The 20057-nt window shown below is 49.8% G+C and overlaps 2 protein-coding genes across 6 annotated transcripts in view; one reads left to right on the plus strand and one right to left on the minus strand.

Annotated features, from left to right (window-relative positions):
* Positions 1-12415, plus strand: part of SETD1B (SET domain containing 1B, histone lysine methyltransferase) — a 52793-nt gene extending 40378 nt beyond the window's left edge. The window contains exons 13-20 of one of the 5 annotated variants that reach the window (XR_009963866.1): positions 1663-3219; positions 5175-5341; positions 5636-5767; positions 6381-6500; positions 6834-6971; positions 7696-8124; positions 9310-9421; positions 9584-12415. Coding sequence is in view for 1 of the 5 variants with exons in the window: in XM_062613797.1 (XP_062469781.1) it covers positions 1663-3219; positions 5175-5341; positions 5636-5767; positions 6381-6500; positions 6834-6971; positions 7696-7869 (2288 nt within the window). In the remaining 4 variants the exon portion in view is untranslated. Of the gene's footprint in view, positions 1-1662; positions 3220-5174; positions 5342-5635; positions 5768-6380; positions 6501-6833; positions 6972-7695 lie in introns of all 5 variants that reach the window. The other 4 variants (XR_009963862.1, XR_009963863.1, XR_009963864.1 and 1 more) reach the window with 4 other exon arrangements.
* Positions 12416-13800: 1385 nt separating this feature from the next.
* Positions 13801-19191, minus strand: HPD (4-hydroxyphenylpyruvate dioxygenase). Its single transcript, XM_062613830.1, is given in 15 exon segments — positions 13801-14554; positions 14707-14823; positions 14944-15066; positions 15505-15576; positions 15879-16041; positions 16170-16247; positions 16391-16494; positions 16605-16694; positions 16821-16903; positions 16987-17029; positions 17210-17314; positions 17786-17848; positions 18754-18780; positions 19001-19036; positions 19039-19191. Coding segments are annotated over 15 exon segments (1353 nt in total). The 5' UTR covers positions 19177-19191; the 3' UTR covers positions 13801-14443.
* Positions 19192-20057: the final 866 nt, after the last annotated feature.

The raw sequence follows: 20057 nt of genomic DNA on the forward strand, positions 1-20057 counted from the left end.
AGGGGTTATCTCTACAGGGAAACAGGTCTGTGCTGAACTTTCCTTCCTAGTAAGGAGTGTTACATGAGTCATCAGCTACTAAAAATACTGCGGTTATTGTATCCAGAATCTTACCCTAAGCCAGTTTAGTTACTGTCCTACAGGAACTGAACAGTTGTCAACATTTGAGGGTGACTGATCGGATGTTGTGGTGGCTGAAGCTCAAGATAGAGAAGCCGTGGCTGCTAAAACAGAGCAGGAATCTGTGCTTAATGAGCCACTACTGGCTCTTTTTGTGTTTAATACTGAGGCAGTGTGTGACTGAGGAGCTATATGGGGCAGGTGAGTGGGGTCTCAGTGTTGTATCTGGTTCCTAATACTATTATTGGTGTTCGTGTTTTTTTTACTTAGTCCTTTCAAGTGATACTCTCTGACTTCCTGGGAGAAGGAAGTTGTCTGCATTCAGTACAGAGTTGTATTTAACCTACAGAAATTAGAACAGGAGTGAGATGCATAAAGTTTGTCAAATTCTGCAGCTGTGGGGGAATTAAAAGTGAGACGGTGGGGCCGACAGGGAGAGCACATGGAGTGTGGCCTTCAGCGTGAGCCTTGGCAGGACTGGTGGCTGAGGACTGCTGGGGCAGTACTTTGCCTCTTGGAGAGCTGGAAATCCAGTCCCTGCACAGGCTGTCACTCCTTGACTGCCCTAAAATCTGAAAGCCCTGAAGAGGCAAAATGCTGAACTGGGCAGGGCAGAGAACCTTCTTGCACAGATCCTCTCTGGAACAGATCAGTGTGCAGAAAGGACATATAGTTGGGGAGACCTGCATTTGGGCACCAGCTCTTGTGGAATGAGCTTTACAGGGACACTGTGAGAACAAGCTCTAACTACAGTATTCTTCTGGTGCAGCCCGTCCTGATTGTACAGGAGTTACAGGGACTGGACCCTTCTGTGGTTTGTTCAGCACAAATGGGGAACACTTCTCTTCCAACTATCCAGGCATTTTCACCTCCTTTTGCTCTCCCACTTGAAAGTGTTATTTTGAGCTGCCTAACAAGATTCACTGTTGATTCCTTTTGGACCTGGCCCTAAGTGGGTAAATAAACTCCAGACAAATGAGCCTGCTGCAGAGAGAGCAGCATATAAATTGCCTCATTGATACCATCTGAGTGTCTCCTCATTCATTACAAGGGCTTCCCATTCCCTTCATGTGTTGTTCAAGAGTGTTATGCTCCTCCCTTCACTGCTCCCTCCTTGGAGAGCTCAGGGTTCTTCATGGCCTTGCAATTAGTTTTCTTTCCCACATTAGAAAAGCTGATAGCTTGAGGCTCTGACAGCTCTTCTCCAAAGTCCTCAGCCCGCAATCCACTAAATCTTTTTATGTCTGTACAAAAGGTGGGCAGGGGTTTTGAAAGGAGAAAACCTTCGTTCTGGCCTGTGTTGTAGTTAATCCTCAAATTAATAGTGTGGGGTTTTTATGGTCCATTAGGAATGACTGTGGTAGCGTCTAATTACTCCACACTCTGTGCCTCCAAAAGGTAAAGCAATGGGAGTTCTTAAAGCCTCCCAGTGGAATTGAGCTGTTCCATAATTGTGGCGTCTTAAACATGCCTTTACTGGCAAGTGGCGAGAAACTGAATTGAAGCAAAGCTCCTAATTCTCTTTTCTTTTCCCCCTTTTAGAGGAAGAGTCCGAACCTGCTACCATGCTGGAGCCAGAGGTACAGGAAGGTCCAAAGCCTGACTCTCAAGATGAGGAGGCGGTGCTCTGTCTCTCAGCTCCAGTGGGAGTCTTTGGAGAACCTCTGCCGAATAAAAGCAGCTTCTTTAGCAAGTCTGAGGACAGCAGCTTAGAAGCTCATGTTAAAACAAAACTGCCCTCTGCAACGGAGGAAGACGACCGGCTGCCTCGCACGCCTGGACTGGAGGTGATGATGCATTCAGAGACTGATGCTCTTTTGCTTCCAGCCCACAAAGTGCCATCCTCCATGCTTCCCTTACCATCCACTCCTGGTAAGGAAGAACCTTTAGTCCCTCCAGAAAAGTTCCCTGAACACTTAATGGTGACCAAAACGTCCATAGAAGAGGAGATTCCAAGGACTCCTGGGCGGGACATTTTGGTCAAGTCTTCACACCCCTTTGCGAAGTCGCAGAGCACGGACACTGTTCCAGCCACGCCAGGAAGCGATGCTCCCCTTACAGGAAGCAGTTTGACCCTCAGTTCCCCTCAAGTCCCAGGGAGCCCCTTTTCCTACCCATCCCAATCTCCTGGCATCAACAGTGGCATTCCTCGGACTCCTGGGAGAGATTTCAGTTTCACGCCTACTTTCCCAGAGGCTGGTGCTACCATTTCTTGCTTTCTGTCTGGCAAGAAACAGTCAGAGGATGACGTCGATGAGAAACCCTTTAAAGAGCCTCTTGGTGCTTCCCTTACGATCAGCATGAACAGTGTTCCTTCCCCTATTCCCTTCGCCAGCCCCCCACAAGCAGATTTCCACATGGACATGGGTTTGCCACCTGATGAGCCAATACCTGTAGCAGTCCTGCCATGCATGCATGGAGATGGAAGAATGCCCATTGAGGAATGCAAGGCAGAAGTAAAATCTGTTTTGCTCTCGTCAGAAGTACCCCCTGGTGCTTCTGTTCTTCCTCCCCCACCACCTCCTTCTGTCCTTCCCAAAAGGAGGCCAGGCCGACCAAAACGGTCACCACCTTCTGTCCTCTCACTGGATATGTACTCGGGCAAAACCATAGAACCTCCTCCTATGCCAGTGGCCTTGGTGGAAAGTGCTGTGGGCAAAGAGCTGCTGAGTGGACATCCTGATGCTTTCTATGGACTAAAAGACCCTGAAGCTGTCACCCTGGACTTCAGGAATGACGGTTTCCATGAGAAAATTGCAGCTGAGACAGTTGCAGAGAAACTGCCATTTAAGGAACTGGAGAACCAGTGGAATGAAGACTTCAAGGAGGAAGAAGCTCATGCGAAACCTAAAAGACAGTGGCGAAGGCAGAAGAAGTCACCTGAGCACCTCCCAGCGATTCCTTCCCCTGAGTATTCCCCACCCCGGCCTCAGTTCAGGCCACGCTCCGAGTTTGAGGAGATGACCATTTTGTATGATATTTGGAACGGAGGCATAGATGAGGAAGATATCAAATTCATGTGTATCACATATGACCGCTTGTTACAGCAGGACAATGGTATGGACTGGCTCAATGACACCCTGTGGGTATTCCATCCTTATATCCTTTCTCACTGGTGCTCTGCATTACACAGCACGTGTAACGTGCACTAGAGGGTCACTGTGTAGGCCTTACAATGCAAAAAACTTAAGTCTGGTGGAAAAGAGCATTTGCTTACTCAAACAGGAATTGCTTGCATCAGCAGGGAATTCTAGACTGCTTTATTCCCTGAAGCTGCAATACAAAAATACTGCAGAAATGGCTGTTCCTGCTGCATTTCAGTCTAGGACTGCAGGGAAAATCTGTATGCCCCTCTTCTGGGGAGGCTTCCTTGCTAGTTTGAGAAGCTTCTGTCTGCATTTAAACCAGACTTTCTTTTTCAGCTTGCCTGTGGAATTTCGAGTCTGCACATACAGGGCTTTAACCTGGGGCTAAAACTTGCTGTAAAAATAATCTCACCATCTGTGCCCAAAATGATGAGCTGTGGTATCAGCAGCTTTAACTCTTTGAGTTTGAAATACTAATAAGAGCACTGGTTTCTCAGCAGCACATCAGGGACAAACACAGCCCTGGGCTAGGTGGGGAATGTACTGGGGCTCCTGCAGCAAGTATGTGGGGCCCTGGTTGGTGCTAATGAGGCAGGATCTGGCCCCATCCGCTCCCTCCCTGGCCATCATCTGGTGATCAGCAGCATAGGCTGTAGCTTTGAATCTTTGGGAGCATTTCTGGGACACAAAAGCTGTCTCAGAACAAGGTTCTGCACATGTACAGCCACCAGGAGAGATGTCCAGTGCCTAAAAGGCTGTTCCTGTAATCTAGGAACTAGTAATGTTTATGATCTAGGAATCCAGTAATGTTTTTAGGAAGGATATACAGGTTTATATGTTAAAGAAGACAAATGCACCACCTTGTGTGTTGCTGGAGATTGTGTGGAGTTTAAATATCTCATCCCTTACCCCCTGCAAGGGACAAGACTTGATCTTAAAGGTCTTTTCCAGACTACCTGACTGTGATTCTATGAAAAGCCCAAACCACTCAGAAGAGTCAGTGATATGATGCTAGCACTAAAAAGCCTCTCAAAAGGGCAACATGAAAGATTAAATTTGTAATTTTCTTTCTACCAATGCAATAGCTTTGAAACAGATTTATTTAATCATTTAAAGGAAATACTTTTAAAGGATGATGAAAAATGTCATCCCTGGTAATTCTCAGTCTGTGTCTGCCCCAGCTCCAGTTTTCTGGTGTTCAGGGTATGTTAGGACTCACAGGGAGCATTTTTTGTGTAGAACTCACTTGTCCTAGGGTTCATGGCTGTGTTTTGGGGTTAGCCGGCACTGTCCTTCCAGAAGCCAAAGACCTTCTGCCTGCTCAGTGCAGTGGCTCTTTGCCAGGCCAGGTGCAGGTTTCCTTCACTGATCAGGTCAGTGGGGTTTGAAACATCTGCTCAGGGGCTTACCCTTCCCAACTGGTCTGAAGGAGCTGATGTACTAAGGCTGGTGAGAGCATCATCTCTCTGCCTGCCCTTTCGGCTGAGGAGCATCTGATCTTAGTCAGTGGGGGTGATTGCTGCTGTGAGATCAGTGAAGCGTCTTCAGGGCTTGGGGTGGCTGCAAGGAGTTTCTGGAGGTAGAACAAAAGCATGCCACTCAGAGCAGAGAAGATGGTACATCCAGATGGCTGGGCAGCTGCTGTCTGTGTACATAATGGGTGCTGTGGGGAAATCCTTTCTCAAACAGGTTTCTCTTGACAGCTTAACCTTTTTGAGTTTAAATTTTCATTATCTCTTTGCTTTAGCTTCCCAAATCATGCAGCTAAGGAGGAAAGACCGTTCTTGGTTAGCCTGTGGGCATGTGGGCTTCAGTGATGATTGTGACTTTCCAATGGGATTGGGGTTGTTTTGCAACCCTCCCCAAACCTTCCTAGTTTCCCAAGCTCCCGGCGTTAGCTCTATGTATCTGTAGCAAGTTTTGCCTGATGTCCACTGCTGGCTGTGTTTCTCCTTAACTTCTTCCCACCTACTAGCTTTTCTACCCCCAAGAAAAAGAAGCGGGATGATGGGATGCGGGAGCACGTCACGGGCTGTGCACGAAGTGAAGGCTATTACAAAATTGATAAGAAGGACAAACTCAAATACCTCAACAATAGCCGAGCTTTCGCAGAGGAGCCTCCAGCTGACACACAGGTGAGAACGTGTCCTGTGCTGTCTGCCAAGGTGCAAATGGGATTTGGTTTTATACGGTGTCACTCACAGTGGATGCTTCCTGCCTTTTGGCAAGGAGGAAGGTGAAGCTGTTGCTACGCCTGTGTCAAGTCGGTCATCCAGGAGCTGCTGGGGAGGTGTTAGTGTTTGATGTGGGATGTTTTAGGAGGCCACACATTCTGCAGTGGTGTGTTGTAGCGCAAAGGATTGCTCACAGGGAGGCTGCAGGGTGTTGGGTCTGTGGAGCAGCTTTGATCACCCTGTTTGTCCTCTCAGGGTATGAGCATCCCTGCCCAACCTCATGCTTCTACCCGGGCTGGCTCCGAGAGGCGGTCAGAGCAGCGCAGGCTCCTCTCCTCCTTCACTGGTAGCTGTGACAGTGACCTGCTCAAGTTCAACCAGCTCAAGGTAGGTCAGCCATGGATTGCTCCTTTGGGCAGGGTCTGGTTGGGAGTAGGCTGAGGCCGGGGCAGGGGATCTCCTGTCAGGTTGTCTCACCTCAGTGATGCCCATCTCAGCATTGGGCACTGCTCTGTGTGACTGGTATCTGGCATTCCTGTATTTGATGTAATACAACTTGGTACAACAATACAACTTAATATAATGTGCAACACAAATAATTCACCTAAAGAAACGGGGACAGAGCAGTTACAGAGAAAACATGACACTTAGTACAGTATACTTACTAATGAGAAGCAGAGATTATGGCTATAAATGAGTATATAGTGATTACAGAGCTTGAGCAATCAGGATTATGCAGAACTGAGACCGATGGCCTCAAAGGGTCTGCTCTCCCCATAGTGTGGTTGGTGCTAAAAAAAACCTCAAGAAGTGCAACTTCGTGGGACCTCCCATGACATCTGTCCTGCCTTCCTGTCACCACGAGATAGAAGGAAACTAAAATCAGGTTGAAGTACCCTAGTGCTGCTTGTGCTGCAGATGCTGGACCTCGGGACAGCCTTTCCCTTTCTGTGCTGTGCCTAACTCGGGGTTTGGGTTTTGGGGTATTTTCTTCATGCAGTTCCGGAAGAAAAAGCTAAAATTCTGTAAGAGCCACATCCATGACTGGGGCCTTTTTGCTATGGAGCCCATTGCAGCTGATGAGATGGTGATTGAATACGTGGGTCAGAACATCAGGCAGGTAAGCTGGACTGTGGGTGAAGCCTGAGCAAAAACCAGCCCTGGGAGAAGCACTTGAGTATGACAGCAAGGGTTGGAGTCCCTGCTCTAAGGCACTAGCTGCGTCACGTAGGCAGAGGCTGGCATGTGGCTTGGAGGTACAAAGGTGGGATTTTCAGCAACCCGTAAAAACTAAGCACTCAGATCCTGAGGAGCGCTTCTGTTTTCAGTGAGGTTTGTGTTCTTGAGGCATTTGGGGTTATATATCTGTAGAGTGACACAAGCACAGCGTTGTATAGGTCTCTGCTCATGGATCGCTTCTGCACCATGTCCTGACCCATGGGGTTTTCTTTAGGTCATTGCTGACATGCGTGAAAAGCGATACGAGGATGAAGGCATCGGGAGCAGTTACATGTTCCGAGTGGATCATGACACCATCATCGATGCCACGAAGTGCGGAAACTTCGCCAGGTTCATTAATCACAGCTGCAATGTAAGTACCAGGGGTTTGCATGGAGCTGTGCTCTGCCATCCTGAGAAACCCATCGAGTCCTTGCTGACTTTGATTGGGGCCATGTTCAGAAGTAGCAGGGGGTCACAGGGTTGTGATTAAATGTCAGTGAGCTGCAGCAAATCAAAGCAGAGTCTAAATCAGCGTAAAGAGATTTATGAGACGCAAGAAATAAAACACGCAGCAAGACAAAGAGCACTCAGGATCCTCCTGACTCTGTTGGGAGACCCTGATGGACACTGTTCAGACCTCTCTAACAAATACTTCTTTAGACTGACTTTTAGCATTGTTATTCAGTGGGAGCAGTCTCCTTCTAGTGTCCAAACTGGAAAAATGTTTTCTGCCCTGGCAGTTAGAGAAGCTGCTTTCTTGTCTGCTCTGTATTGCAGTCTACGCTCAAAGGCTTGGCTGCCTGAGCAAATGATTAAGCATTGGTTGAGCTGCTCTCAGCCTGTGACAAACTTGGTGGAGCACCATCCAGGCTCTTCTGCACCACAGATAACCAGAATATGGCATTTTGGGGGAGCTCTATTTCCTGGCTTCATGCCTTCCTCTCAGCTTTCCCTGGGTCTGCAGTCTGGAAACATGACTGAGGCTATATAAGGAAAGGACTTCCCTATTTTATTTTAGCTTGGAATAATTGTGGAGGCTGGGAAGCTACGGCCATCAGGAACCTAAATCATTACCTGTTCTATCACCCTTGCAGCCAAATTGCTATGCTAAAGTGATCACGGTGGAGTCTCAAAAGAAGATTGTCATCTACTCCAAACAGCACATCAATGTGAATGAGGAAATTACCTATGACTACAAGTTTCCAATTGAGGATGTAAAAATCCCATGTCTCTGTGGCTCTGAGAACTGCAGGGGAACCCTGAACTGAACTCAAGGTTTCTCGTCACACTTGCACCTTCGGCCATGTCAAAACTGTGGTAACCAGGTGTGGTTGCACTTTGCCAAATAAAAGGAAAAACAAAACAAAAAAACAGTAAAAAAAGGAACAAAAAATTAAAAAGGAAAAAAAAATTAAAAAAAAGAGAGGAAAAAAAGAGAAGAAAAACCCCAAGTTTCGCACTTCTGCCAGGATCATGAATGACAGCAAAAGCGCACACGCTTACGAGGACTGTTCATGTTTCAGGTGCTCTTTCCTTTTCAGATCCTACGCGCACACAAAAAGGTGATAACCATTTTGTGGCATGGTCTATCCAAACACTAGCTTCTCTGTTCAGTCCCTACAGTAATGCTCCAGAATGGAATAATGGTACCTTTTTCTTTTTTTTTTCAATTGTTGTTCTAAACCTTCATCTTTTCATCAATGCTGCTACCTTTTTCTCATCAGTTCTGTTGGTTGAAAAAGACATTCAACGTTTAAATGTGAAGCAGAGACTGAAAATGCCATATAGGGTTTGTTGGGAGCTTGATTGGCTGAAATTGCACAGATTTCTCAGAGTAAGCTGTAAATAAATGTAAGGTTGATGTTACAGAGCAAGCCAGAGGCTTGAGGGGGTGTGAATGGGGCTGCGTGTGTGTGTGAGCGGGTGTGTGTATGTACGGAGACGTGTCTGCAACCAGACTCCAGGTGAACTGTCCTGCCTTTTTGTTAGGGATGAGCCTGAACAAGTCCCCCTAAGCCAGACACCTGGGGAGGAGCCAGGTCAGCTGCAGACCTCAACACCTTGGGCTTGTCTCTTAGTTTTCATATAACATGCTGGTATATTGGGGGATCAAAACCTCTGCACCTGCACGTGAAAAAATACGTGGATACCACAATGACTAGTAAGGAGTCAAGTCGGTTGTGTCGCTGTAGCATTGTGGCATGGTGTGTGGCCTTTGGGGATGCCTGTTTCTTGGAGGCTGGTTTGTCTTGCATGCAAAAAAAAGGCTGAAGCTGAGATTAAGTGGACAATTCAGCCCATGTTTGCACTCTAGGGATCTTACCCTCCTTGGAAGCATAACTATGGCCCACATTTTTGATAGAATTTCCTTCCTATAGATGGGAAACAGGCTGATCTGTGTCTTGTATTAATTTTCTCTCATTTTTGTCTGCATTTCCCTGCCCTTTCAGCTTGTACGTGGAGTATTTGCTCTGTCCTTGAATATGGGAAATGCCTCCTGTGATAGGAACAGGCTGCATGGCACTGGTCTCCTCCCTCTGTTACTCAGTAACTTGGCCTGCGGTGGTCCTATCTCTCCAATAAGAACATAGTAAAAGTGTCCCTGGGAGCAATCCTGTCCTCCCCCATCTACAGCATGAAAATGAATGCTTCTTTAAATTGGGAAGGCATGTTTTGAAACGAGTTTTTGATATATTTTGTCCTTGTAGATGTGCTGAGGTGAAGGCTGCAGCTCTTTGAGAGGTTCCATTTAAAAATGGGGCAAAGTACCAAAGAAATACTTCTTTGGATTTGATCTGGAAGTGTTACATGACCATTCAGGTATAGACAGGATCACTTTTTCAACTTGCATTGAACTTCTCCTGCTTTAAAAGTAGAGATTAGTTGTACTAAAACCTTTTCAATTGGCTTCTAAGGGGAGGTTGCAATATCATTATGAAATGGGAAGATGATCTGTGTAACAAAACATCTTCTCCCCAACAGAACAAATTGCACAGCTGTGTTCTTGTAGCCTTTCAAAATCAGGGATAATTGCTGTGTCGCCACAACTTCACCATCAGAGGTTACCGCCTTGCAAAAGAGTTTCCTGGGAGGTTTTCCAGCTGTTACATGGAGCTGCCAGGCCCACACTGCACTTCTTCAGACAAAAAGCCAGAAAGAATAGGAACACACAGACTGCTACGAGCTGCCTTAATACTGCCTGTATTTCTGTCTGAGGTGAGGAGATTGTTGTTGAGATTGGAGAGCCCGTAGTGTCTCATCTCTTGGTTTTGGTTTGGTTTGTTGTTTCCCCCTCCCACCCCAACTTTATAAACCTCTCCAGCAGTTGGGTAACAGTGACCCAGAACCTAAAACGATCAGAAGCACAACTAGTTTCTGTCACTGAACATTGGTTGTAACTGCAGCGATGGCAGGAGCATTTGGGAGCTAAACCTGCTGCTCAGTTTTGTTGTATTCTTTGGTTAAGTCAGGTTCATCTTGTGTTGATGCTCCAGCTGGCAGCTCTGCAGCTTGGCCTTTTACTTTCAAAGCTTTGGAAATGCACAGAAGTTTCCTGTTTCTCAGAACTGAAGCCCCTGTGTGTGGCAGTTCTGCCGGTGTCCTTGGCCTTCTTCCTCTCTGGTCCATCAGACCAGTGTATTAACGGTGGTTTTGTGGGGGCAAAGACACCCCAAATGTCTCAGCCCCTAAGTACCCATTGACAGTGTTGCATTTCCCAGCATATCAGTGTGCTCTGGATGGGATTAGCCCCTGTGGTTTGCCTTAATCTTTGTTGCGGAGAGGTGGGAAGGAGGCAGGTCGTGGTTTTCTGAAACAAGACCTGCAGGTTGGGGTTCTTCACTGCGTTTTTAGGAGTGCCAAAAGGATTTGGGTACCTAAATCACTTGGGTACTTCTAAAATTGCCTGTAACCCATCTGGTTTTAGGATCCCAGACAAACAACATGAGTTTTCGGAAGAGCCGAGCTCCCAGTAGTTTCCCAGTAGGAAACAGAGCTGTTGGACTTCTGAAAAATCACGTTAGTCTGGTCTCAAAGCCAAACGTGAGGCTTTTCTCCCCCATAAATCTTGGCTTGCAGAGTCCTACCTGTGCAGCTCTTGTCTCAGACTCCGAAACTGCCCCATTCCCAAACCAAATTATCTTACAGTGAGGATTCTGTGTGTGGTTTAGTGATTTCCATGAGCTGCTGCAGTTGCCTGTGGCTGCCCTGTCCTGGCACGCTGGTGGGGTCTCATCAGGACACGGGAGCCCTGCAGCCACGGACGTGGTTTTGGAAGGCAGCCCCATAGAGATACCTCTCTAATCCCTCCTGGACCCATCTCCTGGGGTGAGATGAGGGGAAGGCAGTAGGTGTGCGATTCACACCCCAGCCTGGATCAGACCCAGCATTCGCCTCCGTAGTCAGCACAGGCACCCCATGGAAATAGTGGCAAGGACTAAAAAGAAACCTCACCAGCATGTGCTGCTTTACAGAGAGATCTACGGATTGTTTTGGTTGCTGGAAAGCCTGTCCCCAGTTTATTTTCACCTGAATTGAAACCTAAGGCCAAAAATAGACCTGACCTTATGCTCCCTGCAGATTTCTGTCTCCCCAGGTGAAATGACCCAAGAGAACAGTGCAAAAGCTTTGGAATTAGGACTTAAACCCTTAGTTTCCCAGCGTGAAGCTGGCTGGGGTTCAGGGTGCAGATGCCTCCACGGTTGGAGTTCTTAGGAAGTGAGCTCTGTGCTTGCAGGTCCCGCCTGCTGCTGCCCAACACCTTCATTTATCCATTCGGTTCTCCCCCCCGTTTGCAATTCCAGGGTGGTCCCAATAAGTGGTCTGTGACTGTTGGGGGGTCCAGCAGGGGAAGGGGCTCATCTTGCAGATATTTATATTGTATAGAGCAGCTTATTTCTACAAGGAAAAACAAAACCATTTTTAAACTCCAACAAACAGTACTTTCAGTTCCGGTTTTTGTGACCTTTTTCAGGGATCATTTCAGTGCATTTCTGTATAAAAAAAAATTAAGGAAAAAAAAGGATTTTGAAGTATCAAAAAGAAAAAAAAAAGCATCTTCTGTACATAGGCAAAGTCAAGAATCTTCTCTTCAGACACTGTTTCTTGTAGAAACATGTTGAAAATTTTTTTGCTGATTTCTTTGTACTTCAAGAGCATGTAAATAATTTATTAAAAGTGACTATTGTAATTTGGAGTTCTTTTTAAACAGATCCCAGCTCTAAATCATGTCGAGGAGACGGGGAGGAAGAAGGACTTCAGTATAGCAAAGGAGCTGGTGGCATTTACAGCTTGTGTCAAGCTTTGTATAATGTAAATTCTGTATAAATACGGGGTTTTTTTGTCAAATAAATAGATGGAATTAGAAGCATTAAGAAACTGAAGACAAAAAAATTGCCAAGTCAAGGCTTCTTCTTTGCCCTCCCCTCCGTCTGAAACCTAATGTGCAAAATCTATTTATTTCAAGCGAGGAAATGTGTACAGTCTAATAGACAACCTAAAAGCGTATTTAAGCGAGTTTGCAACTGGATTGTTTTCAAGTTAATATTTGTGTTTTGTTTTCCTGAGTTTCCTCCTTAATTGCCACTGTAGTATTTGTCCAAGCGGAACGAAACGCAGCGGAACGGGCACTCTAAACCCAACGGGCAGTTGTAAGAGCGAAGTGGAAAAGAACAACCCCCGCTCCCAATCGTTGCAGTTGTCCGGTTGGTTCAATTCACAGTGTGAAAATAAGGGCCCTCCTTTAAAAGGAGGTAAGTCAAATGGTTTGCAATAAACGAAAATCAAATCCTTTTTGTTCTTTTTAAGTTCCTTTAACACAAAACAAAGAAAAGAAACCCCAACTCTGCTTTGAAGATTTAGGATTTCTGCTTTTTCTTTTGTTAAGCCAGTTTATAAATTTAGGAATGTTTTGTGCATATAGAATCTGTCACCAGTATGTATCTTGTTTTGAAGAAAGTGTTTTTGTTGTGGATGTGTCATGCTGTATATATTTGTTCATATTTTTGTGAATTGAATACTATGTACCATTGTATTATAGTAACTTTTATAAAGGAAACCATAAATATACTGACTTTTCTTACAGAAAAAATATGTTGTGCTTAATGTACAGCCAGGGCGACTCTTTGCTCTCAGACCCATGCTGGAGCCGGGTGAGCAAAAGGAACCAGATCCAGAAAGCAGTCCAAAGAGCTGAGTATCAGCAAAGTTAACTGAAGGTATCAATTCTGGTGAGCAGGAAATGACAGATTACTTTGAGCAACATTCTGCTGCATGAAAGAAATATGTGAGTGATTTCAGTTTATAAACTTAAAATTGTCTTAGTATTAAACATTCTTACAACCCTTAAGAGCTGAAGCCCCTGCCACGGTGCTGGGTGTCCCTGTTCCATCCGCCCTAAGTGGTGCAGCCCAGGCCCGTGAGGGGTCTTTGCTCCTGCAGCCTCTGCCCTGGATTTCTCTGAGTTCACCTTTTCTTAATCACTGTTTTAACTTTATGGAGGAGAAAGCTCTTAACCTACCAAGCAGGCATTGGTGTAGCTGGTTTGGGTCAGAGGCCCGTTGGTTTAAATCAGTTTATTCACACCTGAAGTGAGTCCTGTTACCTGTGGTTTGCAGGAGAGGCAGCCACTGGGGTCTGATGTGAATGAAAGCACAGCCTGGAGCTGCCATGTGACCCCCTCCCTCACTGGGGGTTGCTGCTGTGAACATGGTGGTGGCCAAAGTGGCTTCCCTGAGCTTTAGAAAAGACACCCAGAGCAGAGGTGAATGCTGTGGCTGATGGAGGAGGGAGTGAAAGAGACAGGAGAGAACTTGGGTTGTAGGTGACTTCCCAGCTTGGTTCTTGGTTTCTCTCACTGGCCACTGTGTTGGAAGGGATGCGGATGCAGGACAACCTGTGTGGGGCAGGAGGCAGCAGGGCTCAGCCTGGAGGGTGGCTGGATGGAGCTGGTCTAAGGAGCCTGTCCTGAGCCAAGGGCTTGGCAGGGCCTTTGGCTACTCAGGGCTTGAGCAGCTTCGATATTGGGTAACAGGAGCAGGGAGGCTGGGGAGGGAAATGTGCAGCATTAGGAGACCCTGAGATGTTCTTCAGCAGTTGTGGGCTGAGGTCTGTGGGGTCCTCAGGGAGCACTTGACCTGCAGCCACGTGAACACGGGGTAGAGGCTCCAGCCTGACACGTGTGAGGTATGAGGAACTCAAGCTGTGACAGAAAAGGGTTTAATCGTGTGACTGGGGAAGGTCCCCTTTCAAAGGACAGTGACAACACCGGAGCGATGCACAGAGGGAGCTTTGCACGTGCAACCAGGATCTGAGCCAAGGAATCCGTGCCGATGCCAGCAGTTCCTTCTTGGAACATGGGAGAAAACCCAACCCTTCATTAACACAGGAATTTACAGGTATTAGACCAAGACTGTTTCCTTGTGAAGGCTGAAATAGGTAAATCAGATAAAAGTCTCATTCCAGAACGTTGCAGCTATCCTAAACCTGTGTGTTTAATCTCAGCTAATTCAAGATTGAGTCTAAAAGCAATTAAAACCTCACAAAATGGGATGCACAAGAGGCCAAGGCCCCCGAGCTTTCCTCTCCCACCTTCCCGCGGTCCTAAACCTAACAGAAAACCTTGGCTACACTAAATTTAAACACTCCCAGTTATTTCTTCTCTCTTCCTCCATAGCTGCAGGTCTTCAGCTGGGCTGGGGTAGGTGTTGAGTCCTGCACTTCCAACTTGGCAGCAGCTTCCCTGGGTTCATGGCACTTGGGACGGGGTATTTACCAAAACAGGGGCTGCTCCCCAGTTCATTTGTGACTCAGCCCATGAGGGCTGAGGCTGTTTCCTGCCCCCTCTTAGATGCGCCTGGTTTCCCCGTTGGGCTCCAGCACAGTCAGGTTTCCTCTTGCATCTTGATCCATTTCGATGGCTTCAAACAGAGACTTGAAGTTTCCAGCGCCGAAGCCCTGTGGAGATGACAGCAACAATGAGAGACCATGGGGATGGGCAGCAGGTCCTTCATCTCCAAGGTGGCCAGCAAAGAGCAGCACCAAGAGCTGCCTGGGTGATAGTATGTGATGGCCCTGAGGTCTTAAAGCCTTGTGCAGTCCTCACCGACCTGGTGGTTGTGCCGCTGGATGACCTCCAGGAAGACCGTGGGTCTGTCTTGAACCGGTTTGGTGAAGATCTGGAGCAAGTAGCCTTTCTCATCAAAATCCACCAGGATTTTCAGTTCCTGGAGGAAAGAAACAGGAGCAAGGGGATCCCTCTGTGTTACCCTCATCCCTGCAAAACGCTCCGTGGAGCTGGCCTAGCCCCAGGCAAACCTTTTCCCTCCCAGGCCGGTTTCACTCACCGCCAGCTTGTCGATGTTCTCCTTCACTTTGATTTTGGCAGTTTTCAGCCTCTCCCGCAGCATCTGGTAGTAGCTGGACGGGACATCCATGAACTGCACACCCCGTTGCTTCAGGTTGGTGATCTGCAAGGCAGGGGAGACCCTGGGGTTGGTCAGGCATGGGGCTGGTTTGTGGCAGAGGTTTGTGTCAAGAGCATTGCCTGGGACAGGCAGTGTCAGGAGGCAGTGACACTTTCCCGTGGCTTTGGCCAACCTTGTGTGGGGACTTGTCCTACGATCTCACTTAGGGCACCAGGAACAGGAGGACCCAAGATGCCCTCTCCAGGCAACGCAGAGAGTTTGCCACCGTGTAAGGATGCTTCATCCCACCCTGACCCACCAGAACCTCTGGAGGCCCTTTGGTCTGGAGAGGAGCCCAAAACCAAGCGCTCAGCAGTAGCTGGGCTCAATCTGGAGCAGCATGTGCCCCAGGCAGAGGTGGGTGATGTGCTGTGGTGGCTCAGCCCAGCAGTCCTGTGACAAGGTCTGTGCCCAGCAGGACTGGACAGGGGCTGCACTCACTGCTGAGATGATGTCGGAGGTGTTCAGTGCGATGTGCTGCACTCCAGCCCCTCCGTAGTAATCAACATATTCCTACAGGGAGAAAATGTCACCGTGTTAGTGGCAGCACAGCTACAGCATGCAAAAGGCTGAGTGGGGTCTGAAGTCATGACAGAAAAATCAGCTCAGGACACTATGAAATGAAGACACTGTTGGTGAGATCAGGGGTAAAACAGCTCTGTCCTGGTGGTTCTCCCAGGGACCTGAGCAGAGCGAGGGCTACTTTCCAGTCTGCACCAGCTCCAAATCACTGACCCCTTGGTCCCTTTGCTTTCATCACAGCCCCACTCCAGGCAGTAGCAGCCTTGATGGATCAATCACCAGCGTCCACTCACCTGAATCTGGGATTTCTTCTTGCCAAACGCCGGCTCATTGATGGGCATCTTAATGGTCTCTTCATAGTTGGTGACCACGATGGAGCGCAGGGCGCTGAACTCCGTGTGCAGCTGCTTGTCATCCACTGACCAGAAGCGGTGGAAGAGCAGGTTCTTCTGGTACCTGCCCAGGCCACAAAGGGCACGATCAAGTCCCTCGCTCCATCCCCACACTAACAAAGCTCTGCTTTGGTTTAATTAGCCTAAGCATGAGCCCAGCAGAGTGCTGCTGCTGCTCCCCCCAACTCTTACCAATCTGCCACCGGGACCATCTGGAGGTCGGGCTGGTTCCCCACAACGTGGTCAATGAAGTTGAGCTTGCCGCTGGGTCTGCAGGGGGAAGCCAGGGGTGACCCTCAGCTGGGCTCGGGGGCACACCACAGCACAGTGGGTTCCCCTCCAGCTCCTTGGTGGCGCATCCCATGGGCACACAGTGACAAAGAGCCGGGCAGAACCTTCTGGGAAGCACTCACAGCTTTGGCAGCAGGGGGTCCCTGAAGAGGGGCGCATGGTACCCGGGCAGGAAGAGGCCTTTGTAGTTGAGCTTTTCTATCAGGGTGTGGGTGGTGTCACCGTACTGCAAGAGGGGGGAAAGCGGTTGTGGCCTTTTTGGGGACTTCCCGCGTCCAGGCCGCTCCCCAGACCCCGCTCTGGCGTGGGCTCAGCCCCACAGCTCCCTGCTCTCACCGTCTGGATCACCGCAAACTTCACCCTCCCGAATTTGTCCTCCTCCACCCAGGGCTCCTTCAGCACCGTGGCACCGCGCTCCTTGGCTTTCTGTGTAGGAAGAGACACAGCTTGTGCTGCAGCTCGAATGGGCTGGTGGGGGGACACATCCCCAGACCCTTCCCCACCTCTCCTCACTGTTTCAGGGTGCGGGATGGAGCCGCGGGGCTGCCTTACCTGCACAATGAAGTCGCAGTCCTCCACCTCGAAGGAGATGTCCTTCACCCCATCACCGTGCTTCACCAGGTGCTCACCCATCTCTGCCCGAAGCAGGAGCAGCCACGGCCATGAGCAGAGCTGCTTTACTCCACCATGGCCATTTCCCCCCCCACAGGACACCTACCCTCATTGCCTGGGTTGAGAGCAGATGAGAGAACAAACACGATCTGGCAAGGAAGAGAGAGGTGAGCAATGGAGACTTTGCAGCGTAGCTGCAGCCCCAGCCTTGGGCAGAGGCACCTCAGGTGCAGGGCTTAATGGTGCAGATGGCTTTTGGCAGCACCCACGTGCCCAACAGCAGCTCATGCCCCCTGACTTCCAGCCTGGCAGTGGCATCAGCCCTTTACCTTGTCCTGCTTGATGACGTGTGACACCACCTCCCTGCTGCCGGTCTCCAGCCCGCGGTACGCCAACTCCTCGAACCCCAGCTTGTTGCAGTAATAGGATGCAGCCTGCGGGCAGGTGAGAGCCCCCCCCCAGGTGAAGCCACATCAGTACTGGTGACCCCCCCAAACCAGAGCATCACCAACAGCCCACAGGGAACAGCCACTATGGTGTGTGCATGACCATTGGCAGGTGGGGAACTGTCACCACATCAAAATGTTCCTGCCTATGTCCTGTTCACCTGTGAGGTTGGGTGAAAAGCAGCTCAGGTTTGAAGCAGAAGGGTTTAAATTCAATGATGGCTTTTGGCAGTGAGTGACACAGAGCTGCTGCCACGAGGCCTCACTGCTCTGCAACCCGGTGGCCATGGCCCTGTGCACACCCCCGGCAGCGCCCCTCGCCTTGCGCAAGGGGGCTCAAGGCCGCTGCCCGAGGCCGTGCCGGTGGGACAGGGACAGCTTTGGGATGCAACGCCCCCCCCAGCAGCCAATAACCAGTGTCTGCCCCTGCCCCATGCCCAGCCGCAGGAAGCCTCTCACCTGCTTGGCGTTGCCAACCCAGAAGGTGATGGAGTGGAAATGGATGAAGCGGCCTCGCAGGGGCTAGAGGGAAAGGGAAAACAGAGCTGAGAGATGTCAGCACGGCCCTTCCTGCAGCACTGCTCATCTGCGGGCCAGGGAGAAGCAGCGGCTGTGACTGCAAATGTATCTCCTGTGAATACAGCTGAATCACAGAGCCCCAGCCTGGTTTGGGTTGGAAGGGACCTTAAAGCTCATCCAGTTCCACCCCCCTGCCACGGGCAGGGACACCTTCCACTAGAGCAGCTTCCTCCAGGCCCCCATGTCCAATCTGGCCTTGAACACTGCCAGGGATGGGGCAACCACAGCTTCTCTGGGGACCCTGTGCCAGCGCCTCAGCACCCTCACAGCAAACCAGGTGAATTCCCATCTCCTGCCCTGAAGCAGCAGCTTCCAAAGTGCCTCACAGCCAGTCCCGCAGGACACTGCTCTCTGGGTGGATGCTGCAAAGCCCCAGCTCTGGCACCGCAGCCACCCCGGTGCTCCCCATGAGCCACCAGCCCGGCTGTTAAACATTAATTACCCCAAAACCACCTTTACACAACCCCAGCACTGGGACCACTGAGCTCTGCTCCCCATCACCGACTGACCCACTGCAGGACGCAGCCGTGGGGTGGAAAGCGTTTGGTAGGGGGAAAAGGTGGTGAATGGAAATAAATGTTGTAAGCAATGAAGGTCCTGCTTAGGCTCTGGGGCTGGACCCATCGCCTCCCATTTGTCACCTGCCTCCCAAACCAGAGAGAAAAAGGAAATGAAAAGGTTCCAATTATTAATGTTGGTTTACGATGAGGAACCGCGTCCTGTGCGGTGCAGCCAGAGAGGAGTTTTAGTTGTGATTATACCAGATAATCAAGTAGTATTTGCATTAACACAGCTGATATTTCTCAGCAGGCAGCAGGGCAGGACCATGGACACAAAATGGCTCTTACCTTTTCTCCCTTGTCCGTGTAAGATGTCTGAAAGAGAAGCAGAAAGAGAGGTGTTAGCGGCTCAGGAGGGTACCTCAGCCCCCATGGAGCTTGGATCCAAAGGTCAGTGTGCGAGGCACAGCTCTTCTACATGAAGAACAGCCACTAAACCATCCGAATTCAAGCAGGATTAAGCCCAGTAAAGCTCCTGGATGTCCTGTGCCATTAAACCCCAAACGTTTAAGGATTCTCATCTGCTGCCCCTCACCATTTTTGTGCGCTGGTGATGTGACAGCGGCAGAGAGAGTGAGAGTACAGGAGGACATTTAATATAGTGGTGGGACAGGGAAGCTCCTCCTCGGCTCCACCTTCTCCCACCCCCAACCAAAGCCTTTGTGACCAGGGGGTGCGTGTTTGGTTTGGGCTGGGATCCACCAGCGTCATCTCCTGGGTGGCTTCCAGGTGTCACGGGGTCCTTTGCAGCCTTGGCTGTGGCTCAGCAGGGTGGAATCCAGATGGTGAGCGTGCATGGACATGGACATGGACATTTCCAACTGGGACCTTTAAGCTCCTCCAGTCCAACCCTTACCCCAGCACTGACAAAGCCACCACTGACCCATGGCACTGAGGCCTCGTCTCCACGGTGTGTGAGCACTTGCAGGGACGGTGACTGCAGCCCTGCCCTGGGCAGCCTGTTCCAATGCCTGAGCACCCTCTGGGGCAGGAATTGTTCCTCAGCTCCATCTAAACCTGCCCTGGTGCAGCTTGAGGCCGGTTCCTTTTGTCCCATCCCTTGTTCCTTGGGAGCAGAGCCCAGCCCCTCCTGGCTCCATCCTCCTGTCAGGCAGTTGTAGGGAGCAATCAGGTCCCCCCGAGCCTTCTCTTCTCCAGACTGAACCCCCCAGGTCCCTCAGCCATTCCCCATCACACTTGTGCTCCAGGCCCTGCACCAGCTCCGTTTCCCTCCTCTGGTCCCGCTCCAGCACCTCAATGTTTCTCTTGCAGTGAGGGCCCCAGAGCTCAACACAGGATTTGAGGTGTGGCCTCACCGGTGCTCAGTGCAGGGGCACAGTCCCTGCCCTGGCCCTGCTGCCGCACTGGTGCTGATCCAGGCGAGGATGCTGGGGGCTGCCTGGGCACGAGCTGCTCCTTCTCAACTCCATCGCTCTGCACCCCCAGCTCCTTTCCCATGAGCAGTTTCCAGCCGCTCTTCCCTACACCTGGAGCGCTCCATGCGGTTGTTGTGGCCCGGCACTTCCCTGTTGAACCTCATCCCAGCGGCCGCAGCCCATTGCTGCTCCGTGACCCTGCGGCGCCGAACCCTC

Source organism: Pezoporus occidentalis, unplaced genomic scaffold, assembly GCF_034315485.1.
Source record: "Pezoporus occidentalis ecotype Australia unplaced genomic scaffold, CSIRO_AGI_Poc_V1 ctg102, whole genome shotgun sequence".
Taxonomy (NCBI): domain Eukaryota; kingdom Metazoa; phylum Chordata; class Aves; order Psittaciformes; family Psittacidae; genus Pezoporus; species Pezoporus occidentalis.